We start from the raw sequence: 20,912 nt of genomic DNA on the forward strand, positions 1-20,912 counted from the left end.
ATTTTCTCAGCTCACACAGGAGTTTAGCTGTTTCCACATTGTTCAGTTCAGAATTCACAATAACAGGATAAGTAGAATTTGGCCCTAAGAACGCGTACTTGGGCACGTAGGGAGGGATTTGAGCTCGATATTTGGAGCTTTCAGTTCGCTTCATGGATCGTCGCGAGGCGTGCTCAGCTTAGTAGCACCTTTCAAAGCGACTGCTCCAGAGGTATTGCTCTGATTGCTCTCGTCTCTCTCCCCCAGATTTAGATAGGTTACAAGTCTCTCCATGCTTTTGGCTGAGTCAAGCATCTTGTCGTAGCCGTCCGCATCCACGCTCATGACATTGTGCTCTATCACAGAGCGGATCAGAGCTAGCTCGAGCGGATCATCGGTAAGGATCTCCTCGATCATCCCTTCTTGAGGGAGTAGCGCCTGATTGTTATCCTCAACGGTGTATGTATGCGCATCTAGCATCGGTTTCTTCAGCAATTTGTTCATTTCGAACTTCATCGCAATGTCTCCTAGGTGAAGATCAATCCTACCTTGCCGAACATCAATGATCACACCAGCTGTGCACAAGAAGGGACTTCCAAGGATGAGTGGATCTCTCGGTTCTTCTTCAACTTCCAGAACCACAAAATATGTCGGAACAAAAGTTTTCCCCACTCGGACATGAAGATCTTCCAGAATACCCACCGGTGACTTGACTTATCTGTCGGCTAACACCAGGGAGAGTGTTGGGGTCGAAAACGGTTATGACAAAGTTAATGTCCAAATCTCCGCAAAGAATCGGCGTAAAAATTTTTAGCGAAGATACTCATCGTAAAAAGAAACTCTATAAGGAATCTCGCGGTAAAATTTTGTTCAAATCTCGATTGAATCAAATACCGGCTGTCCCAAGGCAACGGACACGTATCCAAAACAGCCACGGACAAGCTCGAGTATGGAAATCGGACCACAGACAAGCCAATCACGATCGCTACGCAGCGACCAAGCATATACACTGCTCGGTTGGTACGTAGCGACCGAGCTCGACCCAAGCTCGGTCGCTACGTAGCGACCGAGCTCGAGCCAAGATCGATCGCTACGTAGCGACCGATCACGCGTACCGCTCGGTCGCTGCGTAGCAACCGAGCTCGAGCCAAACTCGGTAGCTACGTAGCGACCGAGTACGCGTACCGCTCGGTCGCTGCGTAGCGACCGAGCTCAAGCCAAGCTTGGTCGCTACGTAGTGACCAAGCACGTGCACGTTTTGATCGTTACGAAGCAATCAAGCTTTCTTAAAACATCGATACGACACGAATCCAGGCATTCTCGTCTACTCTTTACTGCTATCTCCCGAAGACAGTAGCAAACTCATTCATGTTTCTCCTCATTTGAAGTCATCAATCGAACTTTACGATAAAAATCGCAGAAAGTTCGTTTTTATCAAAAGAAGCTGTAAAAACGTTTCGGGTCAAAAGACGGACCAAAAAGACCTAAGACGTGACTCGAAACCTACTTACGATTTCTTAACCAAAAGCCCATAAACCGTAGGACGGTTTATGCTTGGTTCGCAAGGAAAGATAAATGTCAAGTTTCCGCGGATAAATCGAAGTTTTTGAAGATAATTAAGAAGATCGGGAAAAATAGAATATCTCCATTTTTAAGCTATGACAGCTTAAGGGCAAAAGAGGAAAAGCGTAAACTGACCTAGGAGCGAGTATATAAGGAGTCCTAGGCGAGAGGCACAAAAGGGAAGTTTTTGGAGAACAAACTTAGCACTTAGAGCAAGGCAACTTTCCGTTTTTGTTATTTCGAGCTGCGACTCAATTAGGTTTAGCCGCTTTAGGGTTTTTAGAACTAGGAATCTCGCTGACAGCTCTCGAGCCCAGGCTAATACCTTGTTGTAAACGCTCATACGCAAATTTGGAATAAGACTTCTCTTTGCTCTCTTTTTACGATTCCTTATACTTTATTGTTATCTCGTGTTCTGATTGCTTGGTGTGTGGTATTAGCAGATATCCGGGATCTCTGGGAAATTAGGATTTTCCTAGTTTCCTAATTTAAACGGAAGTCGACAGTGCGAATTTCGGTTCCCACAGAGAGTTTTGTCAGTTTGAAGTTTGTGAAGCCCAGTCGTTTTACCACAGAGTAAGGCATGAGATTAACGCTGGAACCCATATCGCATAGAGACCAGGCGAATACAGTTCTCCTGATTTGTATGGAGAGAACAAACTTGCCTGGATCATTCAATTTCTTTATCGGCTTGTTCTGAAGTACCGCAGTGCACTCTTTTGAAACCATCAGTAGCTCACTGTCTCCAGTCACCTTACCAGAACCCTTTCATTAAGCTGCGCATAGAAGGGATCATTTGTATCGCATCTACAAGAGGTAATTTGATAGTTAGATCTTCCAGCATCTTTTTACACTTGGTCTCCTCCCGATCCTTGCGAGACGTCTTCGCTGGAACAGGATATGGAACCTTGGGGGTGTATTCGCGCGGAGGAACATGCTCAACTGGTGGAGCGACAGGTGTCGGATCAGTCTCAGAAGACTGTTATGGTTCCTCGTTAGATAAAGGACGTGCTTCAGATCTTGGTTGCTCACCCTCTTTCTGCTTACCCTTTTCCGCTGTTGACAACTTCTTGGGAATTGTATCCGGTTGGTTTCTTCCACTCCTTAGTGCTACAGCATTGCATTCCTTAGGATTCTTGTTGGTCTTTCCAGGTAGAGTACCTTGCTGCCTCTTGACGCTCTCATCTATCTGTGTGATCTGAACATCCATCTGGCGCATATGGCTGGCTACGTTATCATATTTGGTACTCAGGTCATTGAACATGTGGTTCATCCTGGAGTTGATGTCCGTGGTGACTTGATTCAACGCTTTCCCTTGAATCGTTGACCCTGGAGCAGGCATCATCGTCGCTAGACCCTTTATTTTGTCTTGCGGAGCAATTGTAGGCGAAGGAGTGGTCGGTTGAGCAGTTTGCTGTTTCTGGTTCTGGAACTGGTTATGTTGTGCTTGGCTCAGGACATATGATCTTCCCTGATATGGTTTCTGTTAGCCGTTGTTCTTCCCTTGGAATATGAAAAGAGGTGAGGATTGTTCCTAACGTTAGGGTTCGGGTGGTAGTTCTTGTATTGCCATCCTTGTCCATTGATGTATCTCACTTCTTGCTGATCATCCACGGTGTTGTCTCCCTCAGTTGTAGTGTCTGAAACATTGTTCTCTGATGCAGCTTCCTCCATGATGAACTCTTGGCTCTGATCACCTTTCAACAGCTGTTCAACCTTAGCCGCAAGGTCGTCTATGCTGTTTACGCTTTTGGAGCGATCATGTTCCTTGTTCTTGTTGAGGGAGCTGGACGCCATATTTTTGATCAGTGCGAATGCGCCTGGTGTTCTTTGTGTCATGAAATCCCCATTGCTCGAGGAATTCAGAGCATTGCGAAATTCATAGCACTCCATCATAGAACACTTCCAGAATATAGTCATCCTCAAACCCATGATGAGGGAACTCCTTTCGGTATTCCTTGTAACGTTCCCAAGCATCATAGAAAGGTCCGTCGGTCTTTTGCTTGAAATTCGAGATCTCATGCCTTAGAGCTGCAGTTTTGGACTTCATATAGAAGTGGCTCAAGAACGCCGCTCTTACTTGTTCCCAGGTAGTGAGCGTACCGGTTGGGAGCGAGTCGAGCCAGCCAGCTGCTTTCCCTTCTAAGGAGAATGGGAACAGCGTGCACTTGATGTAATCTGGTGGCACTCCATTCGTGCGAGAGAAGTTGCAGACTCTCTTGAAATTCTCAATGTGGTCCAAAGGGGTTTCAGCTGCGAGACCGTTGAACGTTTTCTTCTGCACCAAGCTGATCAAAGCGGGTTTGATTTCATAGTCCTGTCTAGTGCAGGGAGGCCGATTGATTGCGGAGCGAGTGGTGGGGAATTTACGCGGAAGGTTCCGCTCTCCGATGGGAGCGCCTTGTTGCTCGACTTGCTAAGCAACGAGGTCGGCGGCTGCTTGGCGAGCAACCTCTTGTGCGTTGATTGTCGGTTGCATCTGCTGCATCTGAGCGCCATTGCAGCAGTGAGATCGTCTTGGCCTCTGTGATCAACCATTTTGTTGTTAGTAGGCCGCGGTTGTTGTCTGTTCTATCTTTCTATTCTTGCGAGCTCCTCGTTACTTAGCGTGAATAATGGTCCTTGTGCGTTTCTCCAAGTATGTCTACTGGTCATGCACCTGGATCATCAGCTGGAACAAAGAGAGAAAAGCAAGTTAGATACTTTAGACTAAGTATAGAACTGAATAACAAAGGTAAAATATCTGGTCCCCGTCGCAACGGCGCCAAAACTTGATACACTAAAACTTAAATTTTCCTACTGTCAAGTTAACAGTGATAATTGTAGTAATTTAGATTCATTCCAGAGGACCAGTCTACATTTTATTCTTATGAGCTTTCAACTTAGCTAAAACTAAAATTGGGATTTTGAATTAAGTAGTGACTTGCAAGTAAAGTAAAAGATTTTAAAAGGTTTAGATTCGATATTAAAGATAAGCCGGTCTAGGGTTTCTCATCGGGTGTTAAAACTTAGCCAAACATTTATTCAAGCTCGTTGAGACATGATGTAGAACATGGATCACTCTTAGTAGAACAACCCACTCTCGTGGCGTTGTTCCCTTTGTGGTTCGACCTTGACGCCTAAACTGTCTTTTGGATCAAGGGTTGATCGCAAGCTATAGAGATCAAGTCCGATGGGTTCACTGAACACTCTAGTATCTACTTTCGCTGACTAGAGATGCTCAGCTCATTCATTCGATATCAGGTAAACTACTACACGGTTAGTGAGTGATTAAGCCTAAGATCTAGCAGTAAGTGATCAGGTTAGGACTAGCATTAAGAACTAGGATAAACGAAGAAACAAAAGAGTTGCTTATTTATGTTTAGCCTCGCGATTAACACCCTAGAACCCTAGACAAGCTAGCCGACTACTCAGCCATAACACAAGACGAACAAAACATGATAACTGAATAATACTGCATGTAAATCAAAGGTAAAACAATGGGGTTCAGGATGATCTTCTCTGTCAAGAAGAGGAGCCGTCTCCCTTACAATAGCAATATCCAAGAATAAGGTCTAGGTCTCTTGTAAAAACTAGCGTCATCAAATAAAATAGATAGGGGCCGCTTTTATATAGAGGCGCCCCTAGACTTCAAAGTCGAGAATCGGCAACTAGGGAAAATCTTTGGAGGATATGGAAACTTCCATAATTATCGAGATGAATCGTCTGGCTGTTCCTGGAAGGATCGACCGTCAGACTGCTCCGCGGATTGTTCTTCGGGAGAAATCTCCAATTCTTGCTCCTTTCTTCATGCCACTTCCTTTAGCTCTTCAATCTTTTCCAGACCTGAAATCACTCTAAAAAGACTAGACTAACTCGATAAAACAATGAAAACAAGTTAGAAAGCATATACACAATGATGTCAAAAGCACCATATATCAAGGGTTTCTGGTACTGGGCATGCACCTAAAAGAAATTAAGAAAACATTTTATCAGTTTTCTTGAACAGTAGAAAAACCTAGACTAAATCTAACTAGATAAGATCTAATGGCGATCAAATCTCCCCGGGAACGCGCCAAATTTGATATCACTCAAATTACCCTAAGGAGTGATTTTACTCTCTCAACTAAGAGGTTCAATTGTAGTACCTAGGGATCAAATCCAAAAGGAGATAGGGCACACAATAGATCCTAATCAGCAGTGATTAAGCTAGGTAAATTATGAAAACAGTAAATAGCAAGCAAAGCGAACAAGGCAGTTTTTCAGTTGATTGGTTTTGAGGTTTGTAAAAAATTAAATGAAAGCGCTAGATCTAGGGTTTTTATTCAGGTAATTAGGATTATAGAGGTATAGAATACTTAGGTTTTCAATCCTAGAACTCGATTTCCAGTGTAAAGATATCCAGCATTCGCACGTGATTCTTATGTTTTGATTAAGTCAAATATCTCAGTTGTTGTTTGCTGATATGGATCGAATGTCGATCGATGTTATGGTAAGAACGTTGATCGATATTCTCTTAGACATGCTTTAACGAGTTGATCGATAGGTTCACTAGTATTTTCTATAAAAGCTTTCGCTTGTTTCTAGCAATACTAGCTCAAAGGAATTAATTCTGGTGCAGAACCTACCGTCGTAGTTGTCCACAATCCTAAGTTCAAAGTTCTAGTTAGCTACTCTAGAACACATGCATTATCAACAATTCATTGAAGGATATTTATCACCTTAGAAATTCTATACTTTAGGCTAATCCCTCATAACCTATTTGAACCTTAAATCTAATAGATGAATTACTCAGACATAGGAAAGTAAATCATAAACATAAACTAAATAAAATGAATAAATAGAATAGAGTTAGAAATATTGGAGTTCCAATATAAATCTCTGAAAGAGTCTTGGATCTTCTCTCCAAACTAATAAAAACCCTAAGTATTGTTTGCTGTGAAAAGTAGAAAGTATGAAAGCGTGTGTTGCCTAAAACAACGGCAGAGCACATAAATATTAGGTTAAAATCGGCCAGGGGTATTTCTGTAAATGTGTGTGACTTGGAAATTAAGTCGGCTGTAAACCTAGTTGGGTCTTACGCGCTTCGCTGTCAATCGACAGCACAGGATGTGCATCGATTGATGTTTATCTCTGAATGTCGACCTTCGGTCTGGTTCGATGGTCAGCTACGGGCTTCTTCTCATTTTATCTCCAAAATGCACCAAAATCACCACTTTCCTCTAAAACACTCATGAACCTGTAAATATACTAAAAAGACTCCAAAACATAATAATTAGTTCCTAAAACACCTCTATACAATGGCTAAAAATGGGTAAAATAAATGGTATATCAGATGACCTATCGAGAAGTGATTCGCGATATAATGCAAGTGCAGACAAAACATGGAAAAAATTTTGTGTGGTGATTGTAGAGTCAGTAAACAAATCTTATGAGCCTCCAAAAAATTAATGCATCAACTCTCAAACAAGATGGGGGCCATAATTGAGTGAGCAGGCGTAGAAGACTCATTAGTCATGAGAGGTTAGGGTGTTATAAGTCGTATCAGAGCCAAACCCAGACAATTGTAGAGTCATGTGTAGGTTCACACTAACACGAGGGACGATTGAAAGAGGGTAAATTGTAACATCCATATTTGTGTTATATGGTAAAAAAATTAATAAAATTTATTTGAGTATCTATGTCACCAAAGTGCACTTAGCTTTTCGGTTACACATCTAACAGTTCAGAGTTAAGTGTGCTTGAACTGGAGTACTGAAATGATATGTGATCTATCGGAAATTGATTCGCGATATCATGCAAGTGAGGCTAAAGCACGGAGATATGTAGTGTGGTGATTTAAGGGTTACCAAACTAGTATTTCGAACCTCCAAAAAATTAACGCACCGCGTGTCACACAGAATGGAACCTACATGTTGAGTGGGGTGTGTAAAAAAAACTATTAGCCGTGGACGGTTAGGGTTTTATAAGTTTTCATCGCGACATGGTTTTCACGAAACTGTTTTTCGTTCTCGTCAAACTCTATTTTACAAATTTCAGAAATTATTTCAGAACCTGAACGTGACAGCCACCGTTTCCGATTGTTTCTCTCATCCCTCAATCACCTGCTCAACCTCTCTATTCATCATCCATGTGGTGGAGGATACGAAGTTCTTCTTGGTGCTGATTCATCACTAATTTGGTTCTTTTTCTTCACCCTCATGTATTTTTCTTTTTTTTGTAACAATGTTGTGTACAGTCTGTAGATAAGAATTTAATATATATATTCAGCTATGTAAAAATAATGATGTTTCTGTTACGTTTACACCTACGTCCTTTCAGGTCAGGGATTTAGACACGGGGGATCTTTGCCTAGATGGAAGCCTAAGGACTGTACATACGAGTGGCCAAAACTATCCGCTGCCTGACCTTCATCTCTTGCGTTTGCATCCACAGCAGAAACCACCTTTTCTGATTGGCATTTTCGTCTAGACCACCTTTCTATTTCAATTTTACAAAAAGTTGTTTCACAATCTGGGTTACATGTTTATTTCAAACATTTTGATGGTTCAGCCATGCAATGCTTTCTATATCAACAAAATGCATAAGTTACCTTTCACTACATCTACTTTACAATCATCTCAACCGCTTGATATCATATTTTCTGATGTTTGGACATCACCAATTATTTCAAACGATGGTTTTAGGTACTATGTTATTTTTGTAGACTTTTTTACAAGATACACTTGGTTGTATCCCTTAAAACAGAAATCTCATGTATTTACTGTCTTTTTTTACGTTCAAAAACTTAGTGGAAAATAAATTTTCCCTCGAGTTGAGAACCTTGTAAACCGTTAATACTGGTTTTTGGCTCGATTAACTGAGGTATTGTTAAAACAAACAAATTGGATAAAATTAATAGTGTTTAAAAATGGATAAAATTAGTAGACTAACAAAAATGAAATTTTTTACTAATAATTAATAATACGAAAGTTAATTTAATCAGCACACAAATTAGGTGAAATGACCAGAACCATGTAAAACTTATTTAATTACTACCATTTGATAAATACCCAGTGTGTCTTTTTATTACGTTGTGATAAAAAACGTAATTACAAGAATGCCATTATTTTTTGATGTCACGTCGGAATCGCTGACGTGTATTAATGAACTCAGCGGTAAAACGCTACGATGGTATTGACGACTGAGTTATGATTACATTGCGGCTGATTTAAACAACAAGGCTGACTTATGAGATATGGGCTGCCTCCCGTGCATAAATCAGCCGCAAGTTATGGTTGATTTGCATAAATATGGGTGATTTATTAGATAACGGCTACCGTAAAAAGAAGTTACAGCTGATTTATACATCGGCAGGCTGATTTGTCAAAATTTTGGTTGAGTTGTAAATAAGACATGGTTGAGTTATGTTTCTCCATCTGATTTAGTGATCATCGGCTTGCTGAGTTAATAAATTTATGGCTGACTTATGGGAAGTAGTTACAGCTGGTTTACGTATAATCAGCCATGATGAGCTAGATTAACAGTAAACTCAGCTTAATTACGCTGACCTATTAGCGAAAGATTAATTACTAGAATAACAGTCATTTGACGGCTGAGTTATTTGACGATACTCTGACTTAATAATTTCTAGCCGAATTGTGGCTGATTTAATAGCGAAAGATTAATTATTGAAATAGTATTCACATTGCGACTGACTTATATTTGTAGTTATGGCATATCTATTTTGATTGAGTTATGTGTTCGTTTGGTGGTTGTCTTACCGATGTTCCATGTCATCAACTCTTACTTTTCAAGTCATTATTAATGTAACAACAGTCAAATTAGGATTTTATGTTATAGACGCCGTGTTTCTTCTTCTTCTTCTACCTTCTTCTTCTTCTTCATTTACTCTTCTTTCCTCATTATTATTTTTTTCATTCATCTTTCTCTAAAATCTTATGAATCTGGTAATTATTATTTTTGCAACGACAAAGACATATATTGAGCTAGTTTAAAGGAAGGAGAAAAAGACGAAGTAGGCGAAGAAGACGAAGTAGACGAAGAAGATGATGAATTTAAAAGCCAATTTCATATGTTCGATGACTCAGATGGTGCCTCACCTGAAGATGATAATTTTAGTTTATACGGTGAGTCTCCAACACAAGACAAGGATTCACCAACGCTACCTCCTAAGAAGAGACCTCAGAACATTTTGATGAGCGGATCGAAAAGGAATCAGTAGGTTCTAAGATTGAAGTTATGCCAACGAATTGGATGAGATATCAGTTACCAATTCGTATTTTACGCATGAGTTATATTTTCAATGAATACACCAATATAAATTATATTTACAACTGTCTAATTTGGGATGTCGATGAGAATGATAATCAATAGTCATAAGAATAACTAATTCATGGTTTGGCTAAGTTATGTAAAAAATGTATGAGTTATACCAATGAATTGGCTTAGTTATCAGTGATTAAAATTCGTGTTTTGGCTGAGTAATGTATAAGAAATGTCTGAGTTATGCCAACGAATTGGCTGAGTTATCAGTGAATAAAATTTGTGTTTCGGCTGAGTAATGTATAATTATTGTCTGAGTTTTGATAGATATGTCTTTCATGTTGAAGAGTCATGACTTTTGAAAATGATCAAGAATGAAGCGGTAAGTCGGCCCCACTCATTACTTATTCTTCTCGAAGAATATCCAGGATCGCCTGCAAGAGGGTGTGTAAAAATTTAAACCACTTAACAATTTTTATGTCAACAAAGACACTCACACCAGGGTTTGAAACCGTGGTGATTGTGGGAAGGCGAGCGTAACAGGTACCTTCTTGCCTTGATGGAGAGTAACAGTAGTGACGAGTGAGACGAGGAGGAGACGAGGTAGGAGAGAGATGGGAGAGCTGAGATAAAATCAGTAAGCGTGGAGAGAGATGGTAGAGTAATATATAATTATTGTCTGAGTTTTGATAGATATGTCTTTCATGTTGAACAGTCATGACTTTTGAAAATGATCAAGAATGAAGCGGTAAGTCGGCCCCACTCATTAATTTATCCTTCTCAAAGAATATCCAGGATCGCCTGCGAGAGGGTGTGTAAAAATTTAAGCCACGTAACAATTGTTATGTCAACAAAGACACTCACACCAGGGTTTGGAACCGTGGTGATTGTGGGAAGGCGAGCGTAACAGGTACCTTCTTGCCTTGATGGAGAGTAACGGTAGTGACGAGTGAGACGAGGTAGGAGAGAGATGGGAGAGCTGAGAGAAAATCAGTAAGCGTGGAGAGAGATGGTAGAGATGAGAGATATGAGAGAGAGAGAGAGAGAGAGAGAGAGAGAGAGAGAGAGAGGCCAAAAATAAAATGAATTAATCTTAACCTTTAGATCTAAGTTAATTCAATAGCTCAAAAGTGTGATCCATGTATTTGAATCTGATTGACCAGAAAATTTTGTCTTTCTTTTTCCCGTTTTATTTTTTAATTTTAACAAATTGATATTTATTTTAAGAAATGGTGTTTAAGTATGAAAATATTAGATTAATATCAAAATTATGATTTGAATATAGAGTTTAGGTTTAGAGTTTAGGGTTTGAATGTAGTGTTAGAGGTTAGTTTTAGAATATAAAATTTATGTTTTGGAGTTTATAATTAATTAAATTTAGTGTTGGGTACATATGTATTGTTACTTGTATTCAGTTTCCTATAATCAATTATCATCTAACCATCTAATAAAACATTTAATTTCATGAAATATATACTAGACTTATACCGTGCAGATAGGGTCTAGAGTTTAAGGTATATGATTTAGGATATAGGGTTTTTAAGTATGTCCACTAAGAAATATAAGAAAGTACACACATTCACATAAAACTACATTGTATATGGTTTACTTTATATGATTTAGGGTTCAAGATAAAGTTAGAGTCTTGTAAGTAATTGTATAAGTAATTGTAAGAGAACATATATTTATCAAGATCAAGTTAGAGTCTCAACTTGAAAATTCAAGAAACTATACATGTTCAGTTGATTTATATTCACTTGATATTTATAAGAAGAGCTTCAATATAAATTTTAAAGTACTTCAATTCCATTTTCTGATTTTAGGGTATGTTTAAGGTATGAATGAATTATATAAACGCCACGGCTGAGTTATCTAAACGACACGGCTGAGTTATATACACTATTTCTAATTTTAGAGTATGTTTGAGGTATGTCTGAGTTATATAAATGACACGGCTGAGATATATAAACAATACGGCTGAATTGTGTAAACATAACATAAGTCAAACACAAAATACACGGCTGAGTTATGTTTCTTACAAGTAAAACACAAAATACAGGTTTTGCTGCACCACTCTGTTGAATGTGTCGGCTGAGTTATCTAAACGACACGACTGAGTTATATACACCATTTCTAATTTTAGAGTATGTTTGAGGTATGTCTGAGTTATATAAACGACACGGCTGAGATATATAAACAATACGGCTGAATTGTGTAAACATAACATAAGTCAAACACAAAATACACGGCTGAGTTATGTTTCTTACAAGGAAAACACAAAATACAGGTTTTGCTGCACCACTCTGGTGATAACTCATCCCTGTCTCCAAGCTTCATTGAACTCATATGTGTCGTTTCTGTTGAATATGTCACTTATTTCCATCTACTCCATTCTCTTCTCGTTCAAGCTTCTCTGTCACTCAGATCTGGAAAAAAAATTGGATTATCCAAATATGGGTATAAATCACAAACAATACAAAATCTGAAAGAGAGTAAGAGACATACCTCAATCGTATCTTCTTCTTCTCATGTAGCCCTTCATCAAATATCCAATATTCATCATAACCCACCACCGAGAATCTTGTTTCTTCCAACAAAGTAAGGACTGTCCATCATACACTCGACAAAAGTCAATGAATACACCCCCACAATCGCCAATTTGGGTGTTTTTGGAATGTATATGTCTTTTCTCCTCGGAACGCAAACTACTTATAGAGCTAGGTTTTCGGAGATCGACAAGAAGTAACTCAGCCACAACTGCATATATAAATCAGCCGCAACAAAAAACTAACTCGCAACATAAATAAAACTCAGCCACAAACTCGAAAAATTCAAAGTAAAGTATCGAATCATACCGGAGAAGCCGATTTCAGACGATTGCGGAGAAGACAATGTCGACTCAAAGGGCGGTGAGGGTTTAATCGACGAAAGAAATTTTAAGTTTTTTTATCAATGGAATTTTTAAGTTAAACGTCTTTTAATTGAGATCACAGTTATTAGTGACGTGGATTACAGTTATTAGTGACGTGGATTTGATAATAATTTTAATCATTTTTATTATAAATAGTCACAGTTTAAAAAAACTAACCAAGAGTGTTTATTGTAATTCACTAGGGGTAACCAACATTTGAGTAATTTTAGATGTACGCTATTCTAGTTATATCATAACTTTCTATACTAATTGAGTAATTATCTCTTAATAATAAATAAAAAGATACCATGCTTAAAATATTTCTTTTACGAATAAAAAGGTAAGCAAATCATTAGAGAACATGATTTGCTTCATTTTCTAAGAGTGTTTTGAACAAAATAACTATTCTAACGAGATGCTCTACGCTAATGATAAAAGTATGACTTTGTTACTTGTCCGATTTTAAAATGTTTGGTCCAATGATATAGGGGTGGTGGTTCAATTCCGTTTTGTTATGACCCACATGAAGACAGGATTTTATCATCTCAATTCTCAAATGAAATATGTGAAAGTGGACTTTGCTTCTTAGAATGTGACGATAATTTACAAGGGTATGTCTCTGACTTTGATTTGCATTTTTCGTTTTCTATTGCTTCAGGCTTTTCCCTTAATCCCTTAAACTGATGCCCTTTTGAAATTTCACTGTTCTTTTTGTAATGATGTCGTTTCCAGGATCAAAATAATTCGGATAGTTTGATCTTTCTGTCATTGGTTTATAGTTTCTGGTACTGAGAGGTACAACTTGAAAGAAAAAAGAAAGTTTTTGAAATTTTGGACAATACAAGTCAACTGTCACATGATTTTCTTATTGAGATATTAACGCATTTTTCTGCCTAACCCGCAAAACACATTACTGCCAAAACTGCAAAAGACGCATTTCTTCGCTAAACTGCAAAAACGCTTTTTCGTCAAAACCGCAAAAACATATTTTCCCACTAAAACTCCAAAAACGTATTTTCCCAAAATCACAAAACGTTTTTTCTTGCCAAAACCGCAAAAACGCATTTTCCCGCCCAAAATGCATTTTCCAGCAAAACCGCAAACCACATTTTTCCGGCAGAACCGCAAAACACATTTCCCCTCAGCACCGTAAAACATATTTTCCGCTATAACCACAAAAATATATTTTTCCCACCAAAATCGCAAAATCACGTTTTCAATCAAAGCCACAAAAATCATACTTTCTCACTGAAACTGCAAAATTTATTTTCGCCAAAATAAAAAATTAAGTTTTTCTCTAAAGCCTCAAAATTATTATTATTATTATTATTATTATTATTATTATTATTATTATTATTATTATTATTATTTTATTTTGTCAACAACATAAACAGGCTCGTATAGAGGATGATTGGTAAGAGCTATGGCTTTTATTTTTTGGCTTTAGAATAATAGATGTATATTTTATTGATGTATCTGTAGATTATTTATTTCTAGAACACTAAATATAAAGCTCTAGAAAAATTGATTTCCAAAGCTATTTTGTTTCCTATTTTTGTTTTTATGGTTGTAGCTTTAAAAATTTTCTTAAAGCATGATTGGTAAACTAAAGTGGATGTAGAAAAAAATGAGTTGTGAAAAGCACTCACAACACTTACCAATCACCACCATAGACTATGCAAACCACACTGGTAGCTCCGCATCTATATGAACAACAAACGACAGTTGTTTTCTTGCACTGCGTGCGAGACTGTATGTCCTTGAATTTTGCGTTTGTGGTATATGAATGAGCTCTGAGCTGTTGAACTTCTCTTCAAGATTTGTATGTCTTCCAAATAACTTGCAAAGACTGACCATTCTTTTGGTTCCGAAACCATATTCACCAACTGAGAACAATCCGTTGCAAAAGTAACAAAAAACTATTTCCATTGTCCAAATGAGAGCATCTATCTCCGAGTGCAGTGGCGACTGACTCGCTCTTGTATTTTTCGTTCTCATTAAACCATCAAAACCTTCCAGAGTTCTATACCCCCTCTTGTCCTGAATAAATTTCCTGATTTTTCTATGATCCATCCGTAAAACACCTTCTACCTGAGATAGACGGTCTCTTTCTTCTACTGGAAATCAAGTTTGATCGATTCCATGTGTAAGTGAATTATGTGCCTCAGCCCAGAGTAAAGACTTTTTTTCCGTCAATTTGAGAGTATATGTAGGATCAATATCCAAATTTCTAAAAACTTTATTGTTTCTTCCTTTCCATATGTACCATAAAATCCAGGCAAATTGATGATCTTATAATTCTGGATAAACCCTCCAAAAGAAATGATTCATGTTTGCAAAAAGTGATTCAGTGAGAAAGATGTATGGGTTCTATTGAATTCATGAGAGTGCCCAAACCTGAACCGCTGGTGGACATTAAAAAAAATACATGATTTATGTATTCCTCGGGTGCTCCACATTGTGCACAGGTTGTATCCCATTGTATTCCTCTTGCTTTTAAATTTTTCTTAACCGCAATACATCCTAATACCAGTTGCCATAAAAATGTTTTATCTTAGGTGGAGAGCGTACCTTCCAGCAGTAAGCCTTCAATGGAATTACCAAAGGACCATACTCTGGTAGCGTCTTGTCTCTATCCAGATACACTCGTTCTACTTGATATTCAGATTTAACCGTGTATATCCCATTAGTAGTAACATGCCATTCATCCCGATCTGCTATCTCTCGTTAGTAGAAAAATCTCAAAATTATATTTCCCACAAAAACTATAATTTAAAATAATTATATTTTGAATAATTAATATAGTTAAATAAACATAAAATAGGATTAAATAAAAAAAGATAAATAAGTCATTTGTGTACTAAAGTATTCTAGATGAAAATAAATATGAACAAACGGACGGAATTTCATTTGGATGATCCATATTTTTTTAACGCTGGATTTTCATTCATTCAAAGAAAATTTCAGTGTTTACCACCCATGATAGGAGCAAATAAACCGGACCAAAAGGTCGGTTAAGACACTGCTCGTAGAGAAAAAGATGATGAGAACAACATAGGAAAAAACAAGCAAGACACTACCAATAGGCAGAGCATTGCGGAACGTCTCACCAAAGGAGAGAAAAAAAAGTAGGCCATTCCATTGCAGACTGTGGTAAGAGTATGGCAATGGTACCACATATCCCAGAGATGGGTTTAGATCGTTGCTTTCTGAACAACCATATGGTGGAGTCAAAAAGGATCTTCTGAAGCAACATACAACTGCGTACAAAAGTCTTAACACTCGCTGAAACAGATGACACAGCCAGGTTCTTCTCTCACAGAATCTTCAATGACCTTCAGATCCTGGAGGATCTGAAGAGAAAGAGTACCATAGGGAGGGAGGCTGTAAGATGCTTAATTTGAACTTAAGGAATGAATGGAAATCCAAAATTAGAACTCTAAGAACTACAAACTCTGCTTTTATCCACAATAACGGCTTGAGAAGAGTGTCGTATGATCAAAAGTCCAACTCTAAATAATGAATCCTTACTCATTCAGATCAAAGAAACTAAAAATCTCCTCGCAGAAGCATCGGTCTCCAATAACAAAACTTACTCTATAACACCAATTTTGGGAGCATACCGCACATGAGGAATAGCTTGCATGATAAACAAGAAACCACTGTAAAGAAACTTCGTCATCACTAAACCCAACAAAAAATCCGATGAACCAACAAATTGTTCGAGAAAAATATTATGCAGACAACTAGCATGACGAACCAGCAAACAAACTAAACAGACAGATAAATAGAACGACAACATGATCCCCGCTTGAAACACATAAAATCAGAGAAACCAACAAAATCTATCGTCGATCGAAAGGATCGGGAGCTCCGACATTAGTGCAAGATAGAAGATGACCAGATCGGAGAGTCTGAGTCTCTCCTAATTCCATAGGAGCAACAAAACGCTACACTCTAACTATTAAGAGATGAAAGCCAGACGATCCATGCACATCTAACACCAAAGAATAACAAGGGACGAGAGGAGTGGAGACTAGCTCCGATGCTATCTAAGCCATTTCGATAGCTTATCAAAGCCAGAAAATCCATCCAATGAACCATTTCGATTTAGAAAAGAACAATGCCAATAATATTCAGATGGATCATTTGATTGGATTTGAAGATGACGGATAGAAAAAGTTAACAAAGCCAAAGACGCAAACTTTAAACTCCGACAAGATTCTGATAGACTGGCCAACATTTGCGACAGAGATCGAAGTGTTCCAGAGATTACAGGAGGATTTTGAGAATGTGAGCATGTCTCATATTTCTCGAAATAGGAATGGCCAGGCGGACAACGCATTAGCAAAATAAGGAAGAACCAGAGACTATATTTTTTCCATATAGATCAAACTCGGCCAGACGGAGGTGCTCCTTGGAGAATCGGTTCGTCTGACACTTGGGCAGCTGGTGAAAAAAAGAAAAGAAAACTCCAACAAGACAAACTACAAATAAAAAGTTGAGTTCTTTTGTCTTAAATTCACTAACACATTAACCTTAGGGTTTGATCCAATATTGAGTATCCGTTTTCACAGGAAAAAAACAATTCAGGTTTAGGGTTTATCCCTTTTATCTCAGTTCTCAAATGATCAACGGTTGAGAGGAGAGGTTCTAGTTACACTTACAAAGGGTATATCTATGTTTTAATTTCACTTTCTTTGTCGTTTCGTCTTTTTATTGCTACTGTGTTTCTCTCATGAGAAATTTGAATCTGCTTGAAAAATCGATTTCCTTTTGAAATTTACAGTTCTTTCGTATTTGGGTTTGTTTCCAGGTTAGCATTAGATCGAAAAGTCTTGATCTTTTCGATCTTTGATTCCGGACGACAAGTGAAAGTTGAAAAAAGTGCAAGTTTCGGGAGTTGTTTGTACTTGTTCTTATAATATATGGACAAGATAAGTCAATTACCAGATGATTTGCTCATAAAAATATTGTCACTAGTCCCAACAAAAGAGGCAGTTGCCATGAGAGTTTTGTCTAAGCGATGGATGTCTCTTTGGACACTAGTGCCAAGACTAATCTTTGGTGATTACCCAGAGGAAGATGATGATAGGGAAGATGAGGATGCAAAGGCTAGTGAGAATGATCACTGCTGCTCGCAGTTTGTTGGAACTTTGCTACTACATAAAGCCCCGGTTCTCGAACGTTTTCATCTCAACCGTGTTTCAGGATGCAGTGCTTCCGAGATTGATTTATGGATTAGAATTGCAGTTGATCGTTTCGTGCGGGATTTGAAGATACGGTTTTTCCCTAAATACGGAATTATAAGATTGCCTAGTACACTATTTAGATGCGCAACACTAGAGACTTTGGAACTTCGGAAGGTGGTTATTTCGGAAGTTCCTTCTCGAGTTAGCTTTCAATCTCTTAAGACGTTTCGTCTGCTGTTTGTAAAGTATGCAGACAAAGAATCTTTCGTGAGGCTTATATCAGATTGCCCTGTTCTCGAAGACTTGGTTGTAGAAACTTGTCACGATGACAATGTGGTGACTTTTACTATAAATGTGCCTTCCCTGGAGAAGTTTTCCATCAGGAATACATTGCAAGACTTGGAGACTGAGAACGATGTGTTTGTGGTACATTACCATTCATTGAAGCAGTTAACAATCGTGGACTAGTTCGGTGAACTAAAGTTGTTTGGTAATAATACGCCCCAGCTTGTCGAGGCAAATCTCTTATCTGTGTCCTGCCATGCTAAGGTTCTTGAATCTTTCTCCCGTCTCAAGGGTATATCTTTATGCTTACCTGAAGAGGTAGAGTCTGCTTTTCTTCCTCTTTTAGATTTTTCTTGGTACCGAAAAAAATCGGAAACTTTTGTTTGCTTGTGTCTTGTTAGGTGCAGTACCCTACTGGTATTGTTTTATCTCAGCTTGTGTTTTTAAAGATTTGTTCATGTGAAAGTAATTGGATGAATATGCTTATGAGTGTGCTCCAACATTCACCTAAACTAAAAGTTCTCAAGCTTGCACTGGTACTTTCTTTCCTAACCCAAATCTATCTATCTATCGTGTTTTGGTTTCCGCTTTAAAAAAGTCTAATGCACATTTACCATTGATTGCAGAACCATTCGGTGACTGAGGATCGTAAAGTTTTCTGGACTCAGCCAAGTTGTGTTCCTCAATGCTTGTTGTACCATCTCGAAACCTTTAAGTGGAGAGACTATGACGGAACAGACGAAGTAGAGAAAGAAATGGCGATTTATATCTTGAATAATGCGAGCCGATTAGTGACTGCAACTATCTACTACCCTGATTTATTCGAGTGGGAGCGCAAGCTTCAAATGTCAAGGGGTTCAAGATCTTGCAAACTAACTATGGGATGAATCATGAAAGTATTATGTTTGCTTCTTTCTTTTGGGTTTTGTCTGAACAATGCATCAGAATTCAGAACCATTGTTCAGAGTACGCATAGGCGATGGGGAGGCTGTCGGATTTTCGATATTATGCTCATAGGTCCCATTCGGATTTTACTAATTATCGGTTTGGATTCGGTTTGGTTTGAATCGGATTATAACTAATGTTTAAAATCGTCCAAAATTTTTTTTTTTTTAAACTAAAAAAATTAACAAAAAAATACTCAAAAATGGGATGAAAGTATTATGTTTTCTTCTTTCTTTTGGGTTTTGTCTTAGCAGTGCATCAGAATCATTGTTCAGAGGTTCAAAACAGAATTGTGTAGATATCGAACACATCATTTTTTGGTTAAGAGGATCTAATTATCGGTTTGACCGGCTTAAGGATGATCTAAAACAGAATTGGCTGTTGTATGGTTCCCATTACATAACATTGTTCTGAACCTTTTAAATAGCAATCAATTTTTCATTACATGACTGTAAGAGGCAGGCAGATAGAGAACAAAAAAAATAGATCTTTCCTACAAAACTGACAGCCCTTTTAGCTGATTTGTGATCATCCAAAGAAATTGACAATCTTTGGTTTCTTTTTAAGGATGCTCTTCTCATCTAAATTATCAGGTGTAATAACATCATCAGAAGTCTTGATCTTCTTGCTACTTTTAGGCTCTTCATAGAAATCGTCCTCAAGATCATCCCCACTGAACTTGGTGAGTTTCCCTCTTGGTGTAGCATCGAATCCTGTCAGGGAGATAAAGGTACAAGGCTTTTATAAGGTCAAAGAAATTGCATTTACCGTCTCTTTAATCACTTAAAAAAGAAAATGTTACTTGAGCTCTTTGTTGGAGCTGAATCTCTGTTGAGTTTATCGGGGCAGTCTTTGACGAGATGCGCCACACTCCCACACACTATGCAACAACCGCCCTGTAAAAGAATGTTCATCAAATCATATTTGTTTAACATGTCATGAACCAAAACAGGAACTGGGCATTGTACCATTGGGTAGACTCCATGCTTGTTTTGAGGACAGTTCTTGCTTATATGCCCGTGTTCTTTGCATATGAAACAACTTGCAAACTTCGTCCCTCCTACAAATCAAAACAGTAACCTTAGTGACAATTGAATATAGTAGAGCCACAGTTACAACAACACATGGTATAGCTAACCAGACACAGACTTACCATCTTCCAAAGGTTGAGGACAATGAGAAAGTGAATGGGCAGTATCTCCACAGTTGTAACACAACTTCTTCTCGAAGCTACTATCATCGTTCTTGTCCGGACAGTTCTTAAGACTATGCCCTAAAATGAAGTGATCAATCAAAGTATCAACATTCAGCTTCTTGCCCACATAGAGAAACTCAAGAAACTTAACCATGAGAAGGCTCTTATCCTAAACCAAAAGTTGGTGATAAAGCACTCGCAGTTATGCCACAGACACAACAAAACCATATCTCCAAACTCAACTAAACCCTTGACTGATTCAGACAAGAGCTATCTGAACCATATACACACGAGAATCTATCGGAGCTAAAAAAAACCTAAGCATAAACCAAAGATAACAATCAAGAAGAGAGCAAAGCAAACCTTATTTCTCTCCCACTCAGATTTTTCAGGACAGAGCTTAGCAATATGGGTTTTGGACTTGCAGATATAACAGCCTTCGCCAGGTTTCATACCAGGAACTCGGAGAGGATGCCTCGTGGAGGAGCCTTTTCTCATGGGACCAGGTTTCTTTTTCTTGAACAAGCTCTTCTTCTTCTTCTTGTCGGGATCTGTTTGATCGAGAAACGGTAAATAAATAAGATGTGGGTTTAAGCAA

At 38.2% G+C, this 20,912-nt stretch overlaps 1 protein-coding gene and 1 pseudogene across 1 annotated transcript in view; one reads left to right on the forward strand and one right to left on the reverse strand.

The window, feature by feature from the left end:
• The first annotated feature begins 17,254 nt into the window (after positions 1-17,254).
• LOC106317093 lies at positions 17,255-19,185 on the forward strand (annotated as a pseudogene).
• Positions 19,186-19,524: 339 nt separating this feature from the next.
• The window catches only part of LOC106316978, a 4,325-nt gene continuing 2,937 nt past the window's right edge, over positions 19,525-20,912 (reverse strand). Inside the window, exons 2-6 of the mRNA XM_013754845.1 lie at positions 20,678-20,865; positions 20,273-20,392; positions 20,088-20,179; positions 19,922-20,015; positions 19,525-19,832 (exon numbers count right to left, since the gene is read on the reverse strand). Coding sequence (XP_013610299.1) covers positions 20,129-20,179; positions 20,273-20,392; positions 20,678-20,865 — 359 coding nt within the window. The 3' untranslated portion in view covers positions 19,525-19,832; positions 19,922-20,015; positions 20,088-20,128. The remainder of the gene's footprint in view (positions 19,833-19,921; positions 20,016-20,087; positions 20,180-20,272; positions 20,393-20,677; positions 20,866-20,912) is intronic.

The sequence above is a fragment of the Brassica oleracea genome, chromosome C9 (assembly GCF_000695525.1).
Source record: "Brassica oleracea var. oleracea cultivar TO1000 chromosome C9, BOL, whole genome shotgun sequence".
Classification (NCBI taxonomy): domain Eukaryota; kingdom Viridiplantae; phylum Streptophyta; class Magnoliopsida; order Brassicales; family Brassicaceae; genus Brassica; species Brassica oleracea.